The sequence below is a fragment of the Carassius auratus genome, unplaced genomic scaffold (genome assembly GCF_003368295.1).
Source record: "Carassius auratus strain Wakin unplaced genomic scaffold, ASM336829v1 scaf_tig00032050, whole genome shotgun sequence".
NCBI lineage: Eukaryota > Metazoa > Chordata > Actinopteri > Cypriniformes > Cyprinidae > Carassius > Carassius auratus.
The window spans coordinates 159711-183728 of record NW_020525971.1 but is presented as its reverse complement, the minus strand read 5'-3'; the positions used below and the strand labels follow the sequence as shown (position 1 = coordinate 183728).

At 39.3% G+C, this 24018-nt stretch overlaps 1 protein-coding gene across 1 annotated transcript in view; it reads left to right on the top strand.

The window, feature by feature from the left end:
* The first annotated feature begins 1394 nt into the window (after positions 1-1394).
* The window catches only part of LOC113080796 (ephrin type-B receptor 2), a 73454-nt gene continuing 50830 nt past the window's right edge, over positions 1395-24018 (top strand). The window contains exons 1-2 of the mRNA XM_026252847.1: positions 1395-1400; positions 2567-3251. Coding sequence (XP_026108632.1) covers positions 1395-1400; positions 2567-3251 — 691 coding nt within the window. The remainder of the gene's footprint in view (positions 1401-2566; positions 3252-24018) is intronic.

Below are 24018 nucleotides of genomic sequence, written 5' to 3'. Positions count from 1 at the left end.
CAGTTCGATTAAAATGTAAAATTTTAAAGGTCGATCATCACAACTTGACAGAAGATAGAGGGGTAAATTATTATGTGTGTGTAATGTTGATTTTGTTACAAAATGTCTTAAGCTCTGACACAGTAATATTGGTATTTTTCCTGTGAACATGTTTACATCTTCCTTGTCAACTGAAGTTGTAATCTGTTTTAGCTGCTCTCTTGACTAACGACATGAGCACTTTGTAGCTGATCAAATTTAATTGTGTATACAGGGGCAGCTGTGGCCTAATGGTTAGAGAGTTGGACTTATAACCCGAAGGTTGTAGGTTTGAGTCTTGTTGCTGGCAGGAGTTGTAGGTGGGGGGGAGTGAACGAACAGCGCTCTCTTCCATAATCAATACCTATGGCTGAAGTACCCTTGAGCAAGGTACTGAACCCCCCCAGTTGCTTCCTGGGCACTGGATATATAGCTGCCCACAAGTAATTCAACTCAAATTGTGAAACAGACTGAAGTAGTTTAAGTCTTTGGTTCTTTAAATTGTGATGATTTTGGCTCACATTTAACAAAAACCCACCAATTCACATCTCAACAAATTAGAATATGGTGACATGCCAATCAGCTAATCAACTCAAAACACCTGCCAAGGTTTCCTGAGCCTTCAAAATGGTCTCTCAGTTTGGTTCACTAGGCTAAACAATCATGGGGAAGATTGCTGATCTGTCATCCCTTCACAAGGAGGGTAAACCACAAACATTCATTGCCAAATAAGCTGGCTGTTCACAGAGTTCTGTATCCAAGCATGTTAACAGAAAGTTGAGTGGAAGGAAAAAGTGTGGAAGAAAAAGATGCACAACCAACCATGAGAAACGTAGCCTTATGAGAATTTGAGTGAACTTCACAAGGAATGGACTGAGGCTGGGGTCAAGGCATCATAGCCCAAGTTGCTTGAAGTCCAGTGTTAAGTTTCCACAGTCTGTGATGATTTGGGGTGCAGTGTCATCTGCTGGTGTTGGTCCATTGTGTTTTTGGAAAACCAAAGTCACTGCACCCATTTACCAAGAAATTTTGGAGCACTTCATTCTTCCTTCTGCTGACCAGCTTTTTGTAGATGCTGATTTCATTTTCCAGCAGGATTTGGCACCTGCCCACACTGCCAAAAGCACCAAAAGTTCGTTAAATGACCATGGTGTTGGTGTGCTTGACTGATTTCCTCACTTTTTCTGTATGTTTTGACAGTTTAGGGAGCAATTATACATATATTTAATTTGTTATATTTCAAGGGTTTTGGAGTTTTTTTATTTTTTATGTGGTACTCTGTGTTGTGGTATTCTTGAGTCAACTGAAGTTAAATCCTCTTCTCTCCTCTCCTCTCCTCTCCTCTTCCCTCCTCTCCTCTCCTCTCCTCTCTTGACATGAGGGTAAGAATATTTAAGTAAACTATGCCTTTGTTGCTTTTTGATGATTTTTCTAGAATCAGAATGTATGTTTAACTATGCCAAACGATGCTCAGTTGTTTTCTCATTGTGAGGGGAAAGATTTTAATTATGCTAATGCTGGCTTCATTTCTAAGCTGCCTGAAGAAAAAAAAAAAAAAAAAAAGAGGCAGCCCAGCAATAATAAATAATTGTGTAAACATTAAAGTGTATCACCTTTTCTTTGTCTCTATGTAAGCTATACATCTTATTTCCCGCAAGAGTGGGCATGGCCATTTGTAAATTTAATGTGTCTGGCTTCTGGTCTCATCTGCTTTCAGCTATTTTTGGCTGCATAATAACAGATTGTTTTGCTGCCTGATATTGCAAACTTTAGCATAAATTTTTACCATATTATTTTAACGTATTATCTTAATTATGAACACACTGGTTTGTAGTGCAGTTTTACCATTTACTGGACTTTGTTATTTTTCACGTTCTTTCTCTACAGTGGCTAATGAACCGGAAGTCTCACACATTCACAGAAAAAGGCTTACTTCCACGTTGAAAAAATAAGGTGGATATTAATAATACATATTTTTTATACAGTGCGAGTAAGAGATAAAAATAAATAGAGACCAGAATCACCACAAGCCAAAGCCAGCCAAAAGCCAAAACCCAAGCCAAAGCCAGCCCTCTCTATGGCTAGTGCCAGTGCCTGTTGGCAAACTAGGAGAATTTTGCTCTCTTTCCCACCTCATTCCACCTGTGCTCAGTAAAAACGAAAATGGCCCAGGTGCTCGTAAAGCCCTCCAGATACCTGATGCAGAAGTACAGACGTGTCTATAACATATTTTCTACTGTCAGGCCTAGCTACAGTAAATGACCTGTAACCGAAATCCAGTGTACCATTGTGCACATGACCATATATTTAATAATTTATACAAATAGAATAATTAGACTGATGATTAACCATTATAATAAATAAAGCATTTCCCTCAATATGGTAGCTGAGGGTTAAATTGAGTAATATTTTTTTTTGTATTTTTATTTGAAATGTAAATCGTTTTAACCCTTATTTAATTTCTCATCGTCTATATGCTAAAGTAAGTAAAAAGTTGCATATAAAACAAATCTCTAAAGTTTTGTTTTCTCATTTTCTCTCTTTATAGTGGGAAGAAGTAAGTGGGTACGATGAGAACATGAACACCATTCGTACCTATCAGGTGTGTAATGTCTTCGATGCCAACCAAAATAACTGGGTGCGCACCAAGTACATCCAAAGAAGAGGGGCTCAACGCATCCACGTGGAGATGAAGTTCTCTGTGCGAGACTGCAGCAGCATCCCAGGAGTCCCTGGTTCCTGCAAGGAAACGTTCAACCTCTTTTACTATGAATCAGACACCGACAGGGCCACTAAAGACTTTCCTCCATGGATGGAAAACCCTTGGATCAAGGTGGATACCATTGCTGCAGACGAGAGTTTCTCGCAAGTAGACCTGGGCGGACGTTTGATGAAGATTAACACAGAGGTTCGCAGTTTCGGCCCCATCTCCCATAAAGGTTTCTATCTAGCCTTCCAGGACTACGGAGGGTGTATGTCGTTAATTGCTGTGCGAGTGTTCTACCGGAAGTGCCCTCGCACTATTCGGAATGGAGCCTTATTTCAGGAGACGCATTCGGGAGCAGAGAGCACCTCACTGGTGTTGGCGAGGGGAGAGTGCATCCCTAATGCGGAGGAGGTTGACGTTCCCATTAAACTGTACTGTAATGGAGATGGGGAGTGGATGGTCCCTATTGGCCGCTGTATGTGTAAAGCAGGTCATGAGGCAGTGGAGAATGGAACTGTTTGCAGAGGTAAGCACGCTTTTCAGTTAATGTGTAGTGGTCTTGTCATGTTGCACAAAACTTCTCATTTCCAGGTCGCAGCTTCTTCTGTCCCTGAGTACTGAGAAGCAGAAAAGGCTTTGTTTGCTTGTCTGTGTCTTTTGGTTTTCTGTTGTATTTTCAGTGCACTGTACTTCTGGTCTCATATGCTGTAATAAAAATATCTAACCATCTGGATACATTAAAGCATAACAGCATGTGATATTAAAGCTTGTTCTCAGAGAAAATATTGGAAACCCACTGGCAAAATTAGTCTTTAAATTATTAAACGCATAATTATTAGACATCTTAGGCTAATCGTGTGCACGATTTACTAATTCGTACACTCAATGTACTAAAACATGCACACGATTACTATTGCATTCCCTTGATTTACTATTTTGTTCACGATTTATAAATTGTGTGCACGATTTACAAATTCGTTCCCTCGATTTACTAAACCGTGCTCACGATTTAGCAAATCGAGGGAATGCAATAGTAAATCGAGGGAACGCAATAGTAATCGTGTGCACGTTTTAGTACATTGAAGAAACTAATTAGTAAATCGTGCGCACAATTTACTAATTTTGTCTTGCATGTCATGTGCGGGGCTCCGTATTATAATAAATTAATGATGATTAGAATATTACAAATATTATGTTTTGTTAAGATATATTGTTTGAAAGCAACGAAACGCACAAGTTTGCTTCATAAATATATCATGTTTACAGCTTTTTAGATGCCCTTTACATTTGCAAAACACCAGAAAAAAAAAAAAAAAAAAAAAAAATATATATATATATATATATATATATATATATATATATATATATATATATATATACATATATATATATTTTTTTTTATCTGTTCCTTGCATATATATATATATATATATATATATATATATATATGCAAGGAACAGATAATGTCAGCATTTCTTATAAATATTGCAAATATCCATGTGAGACACCAATACCATATAGATATTGAGTACAAAGTACTTAACAGTTTTACGGAAAGATCTCTTATCGGCCATTTATATATATTTTTTTGATATTTGTTTTGTAAAAAAATAATAATAATTGGATTTTAAAAACCTACAAGCTACATTAAGTATTTCCTTCCAAGCTGGAGTGCTGAATCTCTAGAAATAGCCTGCTGTTGATGTTGTGGTTTCACTGTGATATCCCAGGAAACTCAAATGTGTTGATGTGGGTAGTACAGCTGTTTTCTCCCCTTTTACAGTATCCCTGTGCAGCATCAATGTAAGCTGGCCCTTTCACAGCGTGAGTGTATTGATCGTTTCTTATCCAAACCCCAGCGCTCCTCTCCTTCAGCCTGCCTCACCTGTAATTCAACTCGCTCTACAGCAGGAGCTCTTGATTCATCCGACAGCGGGTCCTGTTCCCACAGCAACGACAGCCTGCAGACAGGCTCCACGCTGACACAGACGACACAATAAAATGCCCACATGTGTTTCAGACTCCCCCCACCCCACTTCACACCCACTCATACAGACAGATGCGCACACACTCACACAGCCTCTTCGTAAGCCTGGCTGTAATTACCACACCGGCTCCCCGTCTAGGCCAGGATGAGCTGTGATAATAGCCGCTCATTGCCGGCACTAACAGGGCGGCGCTCTGCCGATATGCATTCAATGGCAGTTAATGAGTACAGTCACAATCCTTCCTCAGGAGCACCTGTCATCATCATGGAGCAGTCTACTCTAAATTAAAGAGCCTACATAATTATACTCATTTGGTTGTTTTTGACAATAATTAATTGTAATTTACCGCATGCTACAGATTGTAATATCCCAATGGTCTGCCTGGACTTGAGGTATCTCTATAAACACTGGGTTTAAAAATAATATAATTGTGAGTGATTGTAATGTAGAGGCTCCTAGTCAAATCAAACAAGCTGTAAAAAGGTGCGTTCACGTCACACTGTCAGTGTTTTGCTGAAAGACTGTAACTCCTAACAGAGAGAATAATGATCCTAATCACTGCGCGTTTAGCTCATCTTCATAAAGCCTGGTGAATATTAATGCATCAAGGAATATTTCATAATATTTTATGACAACAGGACATGATTGCAAATCTTGGTGATAGAGTGCTAATGTAATATCATTTCTCCAATCTTATATCACCACTTATGGTCCCATGAGCTAAAATATGTTAATGAGGCGCTAGTACTGACCTTGGATCAGCACTCTTAAGGTTAGAGAAAACTGATGGAGCGTCATAGATTTTTTAGCATTGCTTTGATGTGTTTTGAGGATATAGAAGTGGCTGAATTTGTTTGAAATCAAGTAGAAATGCACCAAATAATTTTCTAAAAGCTCTGATTTCATGAACCAACAAATGAACATTTTACAGCAAAAGTATTTCAAGCAATCTTCAACCTTGTTGTAAAATGTTGCTGAATTACATATATATATATATGCGAATAGATGGATTGATGGATATATATCTGTCCATTTCACAATTCAAGTTTACACTCAATAATTGCAAGGGAGCAAATTCTTTATTTCTGAATTTGGGTGAACCCTAGTTAGAATGCAGTTAAAAATATTGAATCACTTAAAGAGAACTTTCAATATTTATGAGTCCCAAGGCTATATTTAGAATAAAAAAGTTAGAAGAAAACAGTTTAAAATCATTTAAGATGAAAAAGGGTTATTGATGGTGGTTTGTCTATAATATACATAAGTGGTTTTGATCGAGGTCTGCCTTCAATTCTGCCAGCCATTTATCTCTCTGGCAGGGGAAAGCTGATACCGCTGCATGAGACAATGTCAGGACTGTGGTCAGTGGTCGGGGGATGGGTTGATGCCAGAAAGAGGGGCTTTTTAACTGCTGAGAATCGGCGTAATGAATTGATTTGTGAAAGATGTTTTCACTGGGATGCCTGGGTATCCGCTTACTTTCTGGTTTGCAGGAGGTCATAAGATCTGCAGATGAAAGATCTGTTGCTTAGCTACTTTCACAACTCGACTAACACTTTATGCAGATGCCTCAGTACAAACGAGTGTTTAATTACGCATGTTTTAATTAAGTCTTCAGCAGCACTTTCGCCAGATAACGCTTCTTTGACATGATGTCTGACAAAATATTAACAACATACCAATTTGTTTATGCATGTGATGGCATTGGCTTCTTGTCAGAGAATTGAGATCGCTTTACTAACAATATTAAATTTCCTCCCAGGGAGGCACTGTAAGTAAATAAAGCATGCCAGGTTCCTTTAGCAGAAATGCCCTTTATAAAGACAGATCTGACTTCGTTTAGAGATATGTGAGACGGGGGGAGACCCTCCAGAGATGCACAAGGTGTTGTTTGCAGAACGTGTTCATTTGAAATGGTAGCAGAATACTAAGACATAATAGGAGATATGTTCATGGTTAGGCCAGGGGCTCTAACTCTTCAAACAATAGTCATATTGTCACAAATTGTAATCTAACCACAGTATCTATAGAATACAGGTTTAGAGAAGTGTGAACTATAGGGATATATTACTGAACATAGCAAACATATTGTACACTGCAAGTTTTAAATGTTCTACAAATGACCTTAAAACAGTAAATTCACTTGAGAAGCAGCACAGCATATTAATACTGATATAAAGAGTTGTTTTCAGGAAATATTTCTGTAATATTAATGTTTTTATCTTCCTCCAATGCCAACTTTCTTTTTTTTTTTCAGTAGTTAAAAAATGTTCTTGGAAAACTGGGAAACAAGACAAAACTATGACACATAACCATGAACATCAAATGAATACAAACAAATGCATCGGCACTGAGGGACTTCTTGGTGAAGGTATTTTAAGCTACATAGCATTGTCGATGAAAGACAAAGTGCTTGTTTTGCTAAAGCTGATTAAGTGCAGACCCTCCACCTGTTGAGAAATTCTCATGAACTTGAGTCTGATGAAAGAGAGCGAGCAGGTTTTACAATCATACGTTTCTCAAGACTGTGGCTGTGCAATCCAGATCCACAACAGTTTATTTATGGCTCTGCAATTATACAGCACAATTTCCTTTAGGTCTTTCTACAGTTGCGTTTAATTTATGGTATCTACATTTTAGACATTATAAATGGGAAATCCCTCAAAGCTGTTTCTAAAATGTTACAGCAGACAACAACCGAGAAACACAAATCGTAAATAATAATGATGTGAATAATTCACAAACTAACTTTTGCTTCCAACCACAGCTTTGGGTTTGAATTAGTAGGGGACAGTAGAGTGATGGCACATTCATAGGCAGAAGATTAAGACTGGGGTTTCATGTAATCTTACAGTAATTCTCGATACCAAAAAGACAACCATGTCATGATGATATAGATGTTGAGGAAAAGAGTAAAGGACAGTGGGTCCTCTCTGGATTCAGGAGACAACGAAATCATCAAAATGCAAAGACACCATTGAGGGTCCCTTTATTTGCCGTGGCCCATCTGCTTTTAATGATAGCTCTAATAGGCTAACAGCAAACGTGGGGTGCTGCTATGCTTGTGGTCAGCCTGAAATCCCAGGGGCACATGAAAAAAAACTATTGTCCCATCATAGTCTTTCGGCCCGCCGTGTTTAAATGAAGGGCTTCTCAGAGACTCTTTCCCCAGACATCAAAATCGAAAGACAATATTAGACCCAGCTCTGGTGCTCAATCTGTCCCAGAGTATTCAGTCACGAGCATTGATGTGATCCCATGTCCATGGATTGCAGTGCTGTTCCACTGAAGTGGCCTCTTACCACATCTCCCCTTCAACACTTGTTCAAACAATTTCCTGCGTTATCTCATGCTGATGTACACAAACACACATTTCAGAATATCAGGGCTGCAGTGTTATAAAAAACCTCTTGACTTTCTTTTTGCCCTTATCCCTCACCTAGTGAGTATGTACAATACAGCCCTTTTAGCAACCATTTTCAGCCAGCTTCAATCCACATGTGACCCATGGCAGGCTTTTATGGCTTAGCTTCTAACTACACTGCTCTTTAATTGGGAAAGTAAAGAACATTAAGCAGTGAAATTAAACCCTCTCATACTGAATTGTTCGCTCTAGAGCCCGACTCCGGGAGTGGAAGTGTGACAAAGAGCTCAAAGTGCTCTTGGTGACAGAAGACACACGGTAAAGCCAACAAGTCGAGTCCATAGCCTCGTCGCTCACAGCCCTGTGGCCAGAAAATAAAGATTCCTCTGCGCTAGCCAAGGATTAGGATCACAAGTACCATAGGAGCTGTCTACCCACCTACTGAGACCTAGGGGAGTAGTGATACACTTTTATTTCGTGTTGCCTAGCTGTAATGGAGATTTCAGCTAGTTCAGCTGTTTTCTTTTTCTCCTGGCTTCTTTTTTTCATCCTTTCTGAAGCAGAATAGATGTAACATTTCTGAAAACTAAAGCTATCCTCCCCACTCACTCACCCACACTTGCTCCACTGAGGAGTACTCGTCATTTTTCTCTCAGCAAATTCATCTTGAAAGTGATAATGCCAGACTGAAATGACTGTGAACGGTCTAGAGCTCAGCAAGCATGATCTGTTATCTTGTTCCACATGCATCTTAGCGCAGCAGGTCATTAGCTCACATCTTAACTGGGATTCTAATTGTTGGAGTCCCATGATCTTCAGAGTCAGTAATCACTATTCTGTGGCATCACTGATCATTTGAGGGATTTGTCATGCCTGCCTTTCTTTCAGGAAACCTTAGAAAGTTCTCAGAGTCAAAGACCGAAGGGTTAAGAGGTGTTGCTGATAGAACCGTTTATTCTAGCATGACTAGGCTATGGTGGAAAAGAGGTTTCTCCTTTAGATGTCAGAATGCAGATGCTTTTTTCATACATGGGACCTCTCACAAACATGCCAAAGATCTCTTTCATGTTTTGATTCATGCTCTGACCACTGAAAGGCCTAGACAGGATCCACTATCAGTTTGTCATTGGTCTAAAGAAAATAAACAGACGTGCATCTTTTAAAGAGCTACAATTCTGCACTTACCACTGGCAAATAATGAACAAGGGGTTACAGAAAGCAGGGCATGTTTTGTCGCAAATGCCAATCAATTCTGGGGAAGAAATCAGGATCAAATAGCAGTACAGCTGTTGCGCCGCCATGACAGAGACTGGTGATGGATGAATTAGATTGACACGCAAGCTAATATAAATTGCAATTCTTTAACCTTGAGTGACATTTGAGGTTAGTGCGGGGTTAGGAATTTGTTACACTTCAAGCCTTTTTCAATAGATTTTGATAGATGGCTCTCATGCTGATACGAGGGTAGGGCTGCTATCTGTGTCACGCTGCGACTGTCCTTACTGCAGGATTCCAGTTGTTCGCACTCTGTTGACCTCCAGCTATGTAATGAAGGGTATAGGCTACAAAGTGTGTCGTTTGCTGATCCGTCATATGACCTCACAAAGATCACATAAACGATCTTGTTACACTGTATGTTAAGGTTCTGCAAGGTTTTACTTCAGTGTGATGTGCTCCACATGTGGCTCAAGAGAACTTTTGAAAGGTTGCATTCTTTCATTCTGGAAGCAAAAATAATAAATTAGCTACACTTGTCTGCGTGGAATGACTATATTTATAAAAAATAAAAAAGAGAGAGAGAGAAAGAAGGATGTATGACTAATGGTTACTTTGTAAAGTGAAACTTTGGTCATATTTGAAGGTATATTTTGCTTGCTTGAAAGTTTTTATTATTTTATGTGAATGGTAATGTTTAAGTGTATAGTAACATTTTAGAAATAATAAATTTTATTTACATATTTTAATAAATTTTTCTTACCCCATTTTTAATGTATTTACTATATATATATATTTTTTTGCATATTAAAATGTATTTAAAATTGCATTTCTCGGGAAATGCTTAACTTTAATGAAAATGATCTTACATTATAAAAACATATATATGTATTTTTTTTTTTTTTTGTGAATGTGTGATACTTACAGTTGTGAATAAAGCCACTAGGAGTGTCTCTTTCCTTCATGGGGTTTAGATTTTGCAGAGTAGTAATGGATTCTAAAATAAGAAACCTTTGCTGACAAAAGGTCTCCCTACATGATGTCTCCGGTCCCCTCTCTCATGGTGATTAAAAATTAAACAAGAAAGTGGGTGAAGGGAAGAAGATAAGAGCATATGTTCACCCCTTGACTGGATCATCAGTAATGGACATACTGTATTAATATCAGCTGTCAGCTCTTCAGACAATGCAAGTCTCTCCTCTTGTAGTGTAAGGAGGGGACCAAAAAGTAAAAGGCCAGAATTAAAAAAAAATAAACAAAAGATATTATTTGACTTTTCAGAACTGAATAGAGCTCAACTGTTTAACTCTGCCGAACAACATGAATGATACTGGAGAAACAAATGTTTGCCATTATTTGGACTTGGTGGGATTGTTTGTTCGGTAGGAGAACACCTCTACAGAGCTTTGTTTGATAACACTTTGTAATTCATCCAAGCAATCAGAATTTAGACAGTCTAGGTTTTTGGATTTGTCTGTGCCAAATTGCTATATATATATATATATATATATATATATATATATATATATATATACACATACACACACACACACACACACGCAATCGGACAGATGCATTAAGACGTGTTAAGTCAGTTTTCAGTAACTATATAGTCTGTATATTCAGTCACTAGTCTCGAACAGACACTTGCTTCTAGTTTGGTGCCAGACTGATGGATTCAAAATTTTAATTGTCACACAGATACTCGCCTTTTACTTCCTCACAAATGCTTACACAGGGCAGCTTTCAAAAAGATGAAAAGATTCACTGCAGATCACAATTCACTGCATCAACCAGTTTGAGCGGCTGACTGGAAGTGACTTCAGAACAAACAGTCAAGATCAGCCCACCTTACATAAAGAAGTGTGACATCAGTAAGATAAAGCATCTTCATCACATCTGGATCAAGTCAAGTAAAGTCAAGTCTGCTTTATTGTCAATTCTTCCACATGCACAGTACATACATACATACAGAGAATTGAAATTGCGTTACTCTCAGACCCTTGGTGCATACAGATAACACTAACAGTAGAACATTAAATAGATAATAAAATAATACAACAATATGCAGTACAACTATACAAATATGCAAATAGGTCATGTAAAAAGAAAGATAAGTAAAGCAGCACAAGGCACATGGCAGATGGCCATACCACAGTGATGCAGCTCGTCAGAATGCTCTCGATGGTGCCCCTGTAGAAGGTGCACATGATGAGGGCCAGGGATCTGGCTCTTCTCAGTTTGCGGAGGAAGTAGAGATGCTGCAGTGCTTTCTTGGCCAGTGCTGTGGTGTTGTCGGTCCAGGAAAGTTCCTCTGAGATGACCACACCCAGGAACATTGATGCTGCTTACTCTCTCCACAGTCGCACCGTTGATGGTCAGATGAGCATGCTGAGTGTGCACGTTCAGAGAGAGATTGCTGTCACTGCACCAACTGGCCAGGCAGCTCACCTCGCTCCTGTAGTTTGTCTCATCTCTGTTGCTAATGAGATCCACAACTGTCGTGTCATCCGCAAATTTAATAAAGAGGTTGGAGTTGTGTGACGGTGTGCAGTTGTGGGATATACAGTACTTCACTCTCCATTCATCTGAGTTTTTCTTTGATGCTCACACTTAAAGTTAACAGGTTATTGGCAATGTGATTGTTAGTAAGTCATTATTGGAACATGTAGTGTTAATCACGAATTATGTTTATCATTGGAAAGTTTGACTAAGCTGTTTTTAGGAACATACTTGTTGCTCAGGCTTTCGGTTATTTCCAACAGCCTGCAGTTAAGGAGCACCTATCTTCACATAAGCTAAACGTTATAATACATTTTGTTGGGGGATAATAAATTAAGCATTCCTCACTCTCATGGGCTTTATTGTGCTTACCCTCCTCCATCCCCTATTCCTCCTCATACAGGCATGATCACATACTGTCTTGTCCACAGAAATCAGCTAATCGTTTCTTAATCTTGTCCAATCTCATTTACAGACCTGTGTCACTCCTGCATGGAATTTTATATCTGTTGCATATTAAAAATTCTGGTAATTGCATTAGGCTTTGAGGGTTTCAAACCTCAGTGAGGTTTGCTTGTGGACAGCTCAGAATCTGAACCCTTCAGAGCAAAGCCTGCCACCAAAATAATGTTCAGGACTTCTATAATAATTGTAATCAAACAAGAGTGGTGCTGACTGAACATTATATTTATAATATTTACCACGTTTGATGTCTATGATATCACCAAGCACAGTAGTAGTTTGAAAATTGGATTTTAAAATAGATAATTCATATTTAAAAACCAGCTGATTGTTTGTCTAATTCCGGCCAAATTCTTCAGTAACCCAGCTTAAGAATGTAAAATCTTACCTGCCCCAAGCATTGCAGTGCCAATTACACAATCTAAAAAGCTATTCTTAGATTCTGTGCATACCTAGAGCCCCACGCTGTGAGATGGATATATTCTCACCACCTCGGTGCTAAACTTTTGTTTAGGGAAAGGAGTTCATCCAGAGGATACCATCACATACTCGCCTGCTGTTTGTTTGTAGATGTATGAATCTAAATATGAAGTGAGTCTCCTTTGGACTCTGTTTTAGAAAGACTAAAGTAAATATTCAGCAACTAATGCATGCCATAGTCTGAGCAAATTGTTGCCAAGTTCAACATTCTGCGGACACTAAATTCACCCCGTCCTGAGCAACAATTTGTTTCTCACTTGCCTGTGGTTTTATTTGGCACATTCAGATAGTGTCCTCTCGAAGAGCACTTGTTTAATCACACAAACTGTCTGTCGCCTTCATAGACGTCTAGCTTTGCCTCACGCTGTTATTTCTGCTGTTTGACACTTATGAAGGCATTTTCAAGTAACGTACCGTAGTTTAAAACATTGTTTTAGTCATATACTTTCAGACAGATTTGCTAGAGACTATAATAGTCTAATGTTTGAGCCAAAAAAAAAGAATGAACAATAATGAATACATCTATGGACAAACTGAAATGAAGAGTTGTGTGGTCCATGTAGCATGTCTCTGGAGTGAATTCTTCTGGTGCAGTCACATAATGAATAGCCTTGTGTGCCTAGTAAACTAGCATTGAATAGGTAATCCCTTTTTCAGTTCCCTTCCAGAATAATGCTGAACAAACACATTGTGAATAAATAAATGCAGCAAATAATTTCTCTCTCTCTCTCTCTCTCTCTCTCTCTCTCTTTCTTTTATTATGTTTGGATTTTCAATCTCTCAGCAAATTTTGGGCGCATACTGAATTGAATTATTTGACTTGCTTTCAGACTCGGTACAGTTGGTAATTCAAAGCATATGTGTTGGACATCACGGAGAAAACAGATGACAATGATTCGCTGCCTTTTCTTCAGCGTTAAAATCTTTAATATTTTGACCAGACTGATGGCAGTCAGTCAGAGCCCTATTTGAATATGCAGTATCTCTCCTTGCATGTGGGATAGAGGATGGTTAACTCTGTTCTCATGAAAAGGAACATTCCAAGACTAATACGATAATACCCATTTTCTAATGATGGAATAGAATGTAGGGTGGTAAGTGAGGCCTGGGCAATCTCCAATTATGAATCGTAGCCTTGTGGATTGTGAGGTGCTTAGATAGCTGCAGAATATGGGACAGGAATCCTACAGGGAGGCCATCCAACATCCAACAGGTACCAATGCTTCAGTCCACTGCAGAAGACTATAACTCTCATGATGCTATATGATGCATATTGTACTTTGAGTTCAACGAAAACTGTATTTATTCAAGAGAAAATTAATTCATGTTTTCTAAGATAAATGTGGATTGTGGTAAGAAGGTTGAACACATTTGTGTTGGTTCACCAATATGGAAACCTTTTTGGTTGCAGTAGCTCTCGTCTCAGCCTCAGAGCCACAGCCACAGTCCGTTTATTAATCATCTGCATATTGGTTCTGAAAGTTATTATTTTTTAATATTCCATTAGAATTAACTTATTTGTTATATTTGTATAGGCTTTTATAGGCTTTACATAAAACCAACAAAAACAACCTAAAAAAAACTTCCAGATGGTTGTTACAAGAAGTGAGCTATTCAGTATGATGCTACTCTATATTCATGTGTGTAACTGTATATGTATGCATGGTCTTTTTTAGTCCAGTGTTGTCGATTCAAGGCTACTGGCACTGTAGTGGTATGTGGGGAGGTTTGGGCAGGGCGAGGAGGCGCCTGGACGTACTACTTGTCAAGGCAGCTCGCTTTTCTCAAGCTAATGCCAGCAAACTGTGTGGTGGCACCACAGTGGCTCACCAAACTGGCAGCCTGCTTCAGACAAGCAGGCCAGCTTTAGAGGACCAGCAGAAATGGATTAGAACCTGTTATTAATGACTCTCTTTGTCCCTCTGGCATTCTGCAAACTAAGTATGAAAATAAGGCTGTCGCAAAGGCTTTTGGTGAAACCAAAGGGAAACCAGGAAAAAGGAGGAAAAAAAAAAACATAGCTTTGGTCGAGACTAACCAACAATGATAAATATGCCTGTACGACCACAGTGCTCTTTTCACAGTGAAAAGTAGGCCTTGCTACATGCTAACACTTTCTCAGACTGCCATTGACCTCATTTCTCTCTTAATTTCCTCTTAGTCTCTCTATCTCTCTGGCCATATGTTGGGGTCGGTAAGACTTACAAAAAATTGTCTTATGCTCTCCAAGTCTGCATTAATAAGATAAAAAATAGTGTAAAACGGTAATATTGGGAAATATTATAACAATTCAAAAAGAACTCTTTTTTATTTAGTATATTTTTAAGACGTCATGTATTCCTGTGGTGGCAATTGTTTTTTCAGCAGTCATCACTCCAGTCTTCAGTGTTATATCCTTCAGAAATCATTCTGATATGCTGATTTCCTGCTCAAGAAACATTATTATCAGTGTTGAAAACAGTTTTGCTGCTTAATATTATTGTGGAATGTGTGTGTGTGTGTGTGTGTGTGTGTGTACAGTACATATATATGTAGCCATTTGCTTATATTTCAATTTTCTATTTATATGCTTTACTGGAACAGCCGGGGTAAACTGTGATTTGTTTTGCTGTCCAGTATCAAAAGGGCCATTTGATGAATGGCTTTGCAGGGTCCAGAAAAACACATTTGCATTATTTACCAGCTCCTGGTGATCAAAGAGCCATGCTGTGTGCCCTTCATTCAGGTCTTGTTTGAACTGGCTGGTGTGTTGTAGTCTCTTTTACAACTTTGAATACGCTTGCGGTGAAGTGTATTAAAACACTTAAAAAAAAACAATTCTCTCAGTCCACCATGGACTATCAATAGTAAATAATTAGATGCAATTAGTAAATGACATGGCTGACTTTGACTCTCTGAGTGGAATTTAGCATGATCAAAAGTGACAGAAGTCTTGAGATTTTTGGAAGTCATATGAAATTAAAATAAGTGCCAACTGACTCTGAAAATCCTAAGGCTCTGATGAGGTCACTCCCTCCCAATACAGCTATGGCAGCTCTTCCTTCCTCGTGACCCTTTTACCATAAATAGAACATCATGTATTGATATGGGGACAGGGTTCTTTCATGACATGTGTTCACACACTAATCTATTTTAGCAATAGATCACTTGGACTCAATCACAAAGCCCACCTAAAAGCTAGAGCTCCAACAGGGCTTGCCAAAGAATGCTGATGCAGCACTGCGTGAGTCATTTGCATAATGTAAACACTGACCCACTGGATAGTTAAAATTACCAGTTGTGTAAGCATTTCTGAGGCCTTTCAACGAGGCCTCAAACAAACTTACCAACATTGTTTTGTTTCAGATGCTTTAGCCAAAGTAATGAAGGGAAATGAAACAAGTTATCGAGAAGTACAATATCACAAGTTCAATATCATAATGCATTATCAGCAACAAGTGTGTCACATCCAAACAAATTACTCTTCCTATAACTACAATCCATCTTTCATCCAGTATCCCACTTTAGCCTTTCAGCACAGTTCACAATCAGACTATTGTAGGGTTCTGCATGTCAGTTATCGCCCTGGTTCTGTTGATATGGAGTGTTTGCTGAAAGCAGGGGCCGCCCCATAGAAAGCTGAAGTGCTGGTTAATTGAGCCTGTCTGGGCATGACCTCTAAGTTGTGCTGATAAGCAAGTATTTGACCCTTTGGGAGGCCCAGGTTGCTTCAAGCTCTCTGGAAATAGACACAATTAAAATGTTCAAGTTTAAACACCATGTGCCTCCAGCAGCAGGCGCCTTCTTAATTGTAGCGGTTCAGCTCAGTGTCACTGGACCTTAAAAAGTAGGTCCAGCCCTTCAAGAGCGTGGATTTCATCATGAATTATGAAGCAAGATTGGAGGCATCTGTGTTTATACATAGCATATGCAAAAGACAAATTAGGCTGGAGCCATACTTGGACACCGATCATGCATCTGGACTCCATAGCTGAGATTAAATGATCCACCCTGAATTTAAATTCCATCACATTCGTAAAGATTTGCTGATGCAATCTACTGAAAGCCATTAAGTGTTCTTTGAATGTCGGAATGCATGCTTTTTACCTCGTCTTGTTATTTCTCTCTCCCTGTACTGCAAGCAGTCTTCTGAGCAATACATCTCTGCTACCCGTATTTGCACTTTTATACAGCAGCATCCAACTGTCATGTCTTTCTCACTCCAGGGAGAAAGATATTTGTTGTGAAGCGTGTCCATCCAACCAGCCCTCTCAGACCCTGTGGGTTAATACTGCTAGCTCCAGAAACCTTAGTCTAATCCTGCTAGTTTCTAACTCACTCTCAGGCTGAACCTTTGGGAGTCCCATTACGCTTCGTTTAGACTAAGTGACCTTTTGCAGTCACAATATGAGATTTTAAACTGATATTTACGCCAGCAAGTGTGCATTTACATCCATGTGAACCATTTTTCCTTGGCATTTTCCCAGTATTTGCTCAACTTCTCTTCCCTATGCTAAAGTTTTCTGACAGTCCAATGAAGAGCAAATAAATATATGTATTTAGTCCATATATAAACACACTTTTCTCAGACAGAGTATATAAGTGACCTTCTGGCAAACAAACCACCATGAGCTCATATTACTGTAATGAGCTGTCACATTGCCCGGCATTGAGTTCTACACTGGCCTGTGTGAATATGACAGGTACACGTTTTCAGGATGTCTGATTTGTTGCTCTGTGAGTTCTGCATGTGTTTGATAATTTTGCAGTTTGTGATGATTGACAGCTGGACCTGTCATAATTGGCCCATTCTAATCAGCATCAGCTGAATTCTGAGATGGCCTCCATTCCCATGGTAACGCTTTCATCATGCACAACTCCATAGTGGTTTTGGAAGTTACAGTGCTTTCAGGGATGGATCGTGTTGATTTGGGGGTTTGGCACATTGCGTAGTTAGAAAGCTATTGTCACAGTTATGTTACGTGATATGTGCACCAGTTTTTGTTGCAGCAGTAATGTATGAATGAATTTTTGATCTATCCGGAAACAATCCATATCGTGGTCTTATAAATTATGATTATTGTTTTCAGGTGGGATTTTGGGAACACGGTGGTGGAGTGTGTGCGAAAATGCTACAGCAGTTCTGTCATGAGATGTTGTCTCCTGACAACAGCAAACAAAACAGACATTAGCCTATGTGGGAAAATGTCACATATTTTTCATGCCGTGTGAACTATTGAACTTAGGAGCTCTCAGTGTGTGTGGTCCAAAAAGAATATAAAAACAACATGATTATTCTTTTGGGAGCCATTGATTTGGCCTAGAAAATAACTTAATCATGGTTATATATATATATTTTTTTTTTTTCATTAACTGGATTGACTCATTACATGTAATCTGAAAAGTAATGTAAAGTAGCTTAATTCATTTGCTGTAAAATAATCATCAATCGATAACATCATAATGTGAATCTGAAAATATCTTGGAACTCTCCAGTTGATCCCACAAACTGCGATCTCTGTAGTTAGTTTGATCTGATACTTCTGCGTGAGCTCTCAACCAACAATTCCTCCCCCATTTCCATGCCGCACATGGAAAAGTAAACATTAATAAATAAATCTTGAAATAAATACATGCGGAAATAAATAAATATAAAAAAAGAAATGAATGAATACATACATTTAAAAAGATCGATCTATATTTAAATACTTTTAATTTCTTCAGGTTTAGTCTTCCATAGTTATCTTCATAATATCACACTTATCCCATATGTGCATTTATGCAGGATGATATGTAGCTTTATTTTCATAATGAGGTTCCCTAAAGGGATTAATCATATTTGGGGGGCCTGTGCATCAAAAAGTTTGACAAAGCAATCCTTTTTAAATATATAAATCCCATTTTTTAAACACGTTTCTACCTAGCATTTATATTGCTTTCCCCATGCCATGGAGATGCCATTGTTCTCAAAGGGCCAGTCGGCCAATACGGAGGAGACTGCAAATTGCAGTTTGGCACCCCGTCACCATAGCAACAGAGAAGCATTGTTCATCCCCCCCGTGCACCTCGTGCTGGTCTGGCCCCTTCTCCACACAAGCAGAGCCGCTTAATTTCCCTGACCCCCAGGGTCTGCTTTTAACAGGCTCCATTGTTTGGTACACATGCAGGAGTACAGAGCTGGCCCAGACTCTCTGTAACAGGGTTAAGTAGACTGGAGTGAGGGGAAGACATTTTGGGAGTGCATATAACACAGCCCGTGTTTTTTTTTTTTTTTTTTTTTTCTATAACCCATCGTTTATTGGGTAATTAATTGATGCAGCGCACATAAATCATTTGCCTTGAAGGAGCGCAACCTCTCGTCGCCTTAATGATTGACACTTATAATGTATTCCACCCCTAAATTGCCACCATTAAACCCTTCAGATGAATCACCAATGAATGATACCCGCCTAGAAAAATGCAGGTGTAGACACCTACGTGAGCATGATTTCACCAAGTACAACATGTTCCTGGATAAACATCCTTGTCTATCTATCTATCATTGTTATGTTGTTCTTTCTTGCATTTGTTCTGTAGTGTGAATTTATTTAAATGGTTATATGAATTGTTAAGAAGTAATAAAAATGTTTGTTAATAAATTGTATTTATTCTAGGAGAAACATTTTAGATATAATTAAAACACAATCAGGATCTCCATTAAATCATCATTCTTTTGCTACCAGCTCTGCTGTTTTTCTGTGCAAATTTACCCACAGCCGTACCAAACTAATGGGACTAGACGATGGACTTTGACTCTTATTGATTTTGCTGTAGATTATATTGATATATAAAAACATTTGTGTAGTACATATGCTATCCATAGGGTTCTGTGTGTCTGGAGGCATTATGCAGCTGTTGTTTTTGCAGATTGAACAGATAATAGGTCAGACTCCCTGAAGGCTCATTAAACTTTTGGTCAGAACTGATATAATCTTACATAAATACCCTCCTGGGATTTGCAAAAGAAACAAGATGGGAATCAAATGAACACTGCTAGACTCATTACGATTTTATTTGCGTGCGTGGGTACATCTGAGCGCATCCATGTTTATGTCTGTATGAAGGGATCGCAACAGGATTGGACACCAGCTGCTCTCTCTAGATCCTCTGCCCCATAGCCGTCCCCTCCTTCTCCTGCCTCTCCTGCTGGCCTCTCTGACAGGAAACACACAGCTCCTTTATTCTGTTTTCCCATCATTTCGCACCCCACCTTGGGCCGTCACTGTCACTGGACAGTGCACAGACAGTCTTTGTCAATTAGACACTGCATCTGCCAGGCAACAATAAAGCCCTCTCGTTTCCTGTCTGTCTCACTGCCTGTCGCTCTCTCTTTGACTCTCTCAATTTCCTGAACTCTCTCTCTTTCATTTCTGCTTCTCATCAAGTGCCGACTCCCCACTTTGCAGCTATTATTTACCCAAGGAACAAACTGCCATCCTTTTAGCTGAAGACGTATTTGTGTTTGTATTGATTTTTCTATGTCTGGCTGAGTTTAAAGCATTAAGGTGAAAAGCATTGCAATGGCATAATTTCAAAAACACCTCCCATTCTTTCAGAGCAAAACCATCTTGACACGCAGCGATGCAAAAACTGTGTTTAGGAAAACTGGGCCCATTTCCATTGGCCTGACTGATTCTCTTGTATACCTTCACACCGCTTCCTTCCTCTTCTTCCTCAAATCTTATTTTGGTTCTGTTGTAAAGACACCCTGGTTTTCAGCTAAGAGAGCCCTTCCCTTTCTCCTTCCGCCCCTTCTGAAAGGGGTATCTCATGCCTTTGATACTGTAGGTACATTGGATGCATGCACAACCAGGGAGGGCCCTATATTGCAACAGTTGTGGTTGTCCTGGCAACTTCCCCATCCTTGAGGAAATGGCATGTTTTATGTTTTGGGGCCAAGGTTCTGACAGGCACAGTCAAAACTCATAAAGAGTCCTGACACGTCAATCAAGCTATTATGAACGTTCAGACCCAAAATAGCATGATTCTTCTGCTTGTTTATCATCCTAATAAGGGGCATGGCCTTTGTGCCTACGGCTACGGTGGGATACTGCATCATGTTGAATGGCTTGTTGTATTTTTAGAAGTTAGACACAAATAAACTATGTGGTCTTGCAGCAGTGGGCGTAGCCTATTGTAACCTGTTACCAAGAGCACAGGGTGGGTGGGTGGGGGGGGGATATTAGACCCACAAAGTTGGACAAATATCTTGAAAATTGAGACCACTTTAGTCATCACGTCCGTCATTTTCCCTCCTGAGAGGAAAGGTGAGGACAGACGAAGAGAGAACCCACTCCAGTTACAAATTGTCGTAACATTGCCAACACAATAGCAGCTTCCGTTGTCCAGATCAGTGTGTCAGGTGAAGCCATGCCATAGAAATAGACAATGAAAGGTTCCTTACACAATGATTGTTTAGTCTGACCTTCTTTAAGATGATCACAAGTGTGAGGCTGTTGTAAATGTGATCAGTTCAGCATTTTCAGTAACTTAAAACATTAAATTAGCCAAGGGTCTGGTTGATGTTGAGAACTGTGCTGTGATTGATGATCTGTTTTTAATGGAGATAAATGTGACTGACTTTGCCCCTCCCTAACCATCTGCAGCTGACTCCAGAGGAGGAGGCAGTAAAAATGGGTGCGTGTGTGTGGCAGTGTGGGGATTTTTTTTGTCTACCTTAAGTGACACCTTTCCTGTGAACTCTGTCAATCAATCCGCCTGGATCAAATGATCCTTGTCTGTCTCTTTCTTAGCAGGCTTTTCAGATCCCTGTAATTTAGACTGCTGAGTATGGGGAGGAAACTGTGCTACAGATATAGCTTTAGAAATCTAAACTCAGTGTGTTTTCTTTTTTCCAACGTATAGATGTTTGTGATCTGATGATTGCGAGAATCCATCTTCCACTCTAAAATACTAATTTGCCCATTGACATTTTTTCAAATTATGGACAACAAACGGAGCTAAGAGAGTGGGCCATTATCAGATGTCCTGTTTCCCCCTGTCATTACGGTAAATACAATGCAACTGAGGCTGCATTTCTGCTGTTTCCTCCTGCCCTCTTTGTCCTTTTACCTACTAAACAGACATTTATTTTGTCAACATGCTGCATGGATCTGTGTTTAGAATGTCATTCTGTTACTTTTCCGTTTTGAGAAAGGTTATTATTATGAGTTAAAATTATTATTATTTTTATAATTTATTTTATATTATACCATTGACATACTCAAATAAAAGTATGTTTGTGTAATATAAATTATATAGAAATACTGTATCTATCTATCTATCTATCTATCTATCTATCTGTCTATCTATCTATCTACAGTATGTATTTAGGTGCTTCTCCGTGAGTGAGTTTCAGTGGCGGCGAGTCTGTGTGGCGCTCGTGTTTGGGCTAATGGGTCAAGCGCTGGTTTCCGGGGATGTAAAGGAGAGAACACATTATATTTCAGTTTCTGGGAGAGTATGTCTCACCCACCGTCGGGCCTCACGCGGCTTATCTGGCCACGGGCTGTTGACTCTCAGCTGTGACCAATCAGCCTGTGATGAGTGCGTGCAGGTGTTTCTCGTCCATTTCCAGGGCAACGCTGATGTGAGCTCAGGACGCTCGTCACAATATAGATATATTTACACATATGTTTGTGTGGCCATCCGTTCTGTAGAATAATAGAAAAACAGACAAACCCATACATGGTACAGTAGGTTCTCAATTATGATCTATTCAAATTACAACACACATCTTCTCACTTCAGCCATCTGAAAATATTGGAGCATGATTTCCTTTAGAGCTGGAATATATTTAGCAGTTTTTCCCCTTTCCCTCTCTGGACGCGTTTATTGACTGCAACATCTGGGGACCATGCACTGATCTAAAATGTGAGGCATGCATGTAAGACGAATGCATACATATGCCCGTGCACTTTCAGTATATGCACATTCCAGCTGTTGCAGGCGCTCCACAGAGCTCTTTTCCCAGGTGTCACACATATTTCCCTCTAATTTCTCTCCACACACTCTTCACCGGTGCTCCTAATTTGTGGGGCTGGGCCTGCTGGGCAGATTTGGGCTACAGATCCTGTCGGAAGACAGCTCTAACAACTGCAGAGGGGCTGAGATGGACACACACACTGGGATATATCCCCTAATTTATGATGAGAAGTTTGTGAGCTTGGGTTTATGAGTCACAGGCATGTGTTTATACTGTATATCCAGACATACAAAGTTTTTTTTTTTCAGATTTTTTTTATCAGCTCCTGTGGTCTGATAGCAAAGTATGAATTGGTAACACACTTTACTTAACTACATTCTTTCTTGTTTGCCTACTGTTTCATTAGTATTTATTATACATAGGGATGGGTATCATTTACACTTTATCGATACTGATACAATACTGCTTACCGATACTTATCGATACTGTTATTGATACTATTTGGTGCAAAAAGATATGAAGTTGTTGAAAATTTCAAGTTTTTTTTACTACTGCTGAACTTTAGCAACGGTATTAATGTTCTTCAGTCAAGAGCAGTGAGTTATTTTTCTCTTTGTCTTTTATTTTATTAACATTAAGGGAATAGTTCATCCAAAAATGTTTTCTTTCAGTTTATAAATAATTAACTGTGTTGATATGTAAATATTGTGTGTTTTTGACAGTATTCGCATAATCACATGATAACTAACTAAATAATCAGGTGCTGTTTGACCAGAATCTCTAGCGTATGGACACTTCGGATGGACGCTGTCATGATTCTGCCCTCGTGTCCTTGATTTTTCCTAGTCTTGAGGCAGGATCATGGCAGACCCGTGTTTTGTGTACAAGCACATGGCCTTGCCTTTGGGCCATGTGCTTGTGTTGTCTCGTTCCCTTGCCCCGCCCCCCTTGTTAACCTAGTCGTGTCTTGATTGTCCCATCTGTGCCACCTGTCGTGTCTTGATTGTTCCCCCTATTTAGCTTTCCTAGTGTGCTCTGTCTTGCGTCGGTTCATTGAGATTTGTTCCCTAAGGATTGTGATAATACCCTGGTAACCCCTTTAAGATACTGTGTCCTGTATACCGTGAGTGTTTATTTGTAGTCAGTGTTCTCTAGTTTTGAGTCTTTGTTTATCTTGCCTTATCGGTCCTGTTTAGTTATTTTGTATCTGCCCTAGTCCTTGTTTTCCCCCTCGTGGGTTTTTATTTTCCCCTTTTTGTAAATAAACCTGTTTGTGTTGTAAATCCTGTCTGCACCTGAGTTCCTCCTTGCCAAGATCCTGACAGAATGAACCGACCAC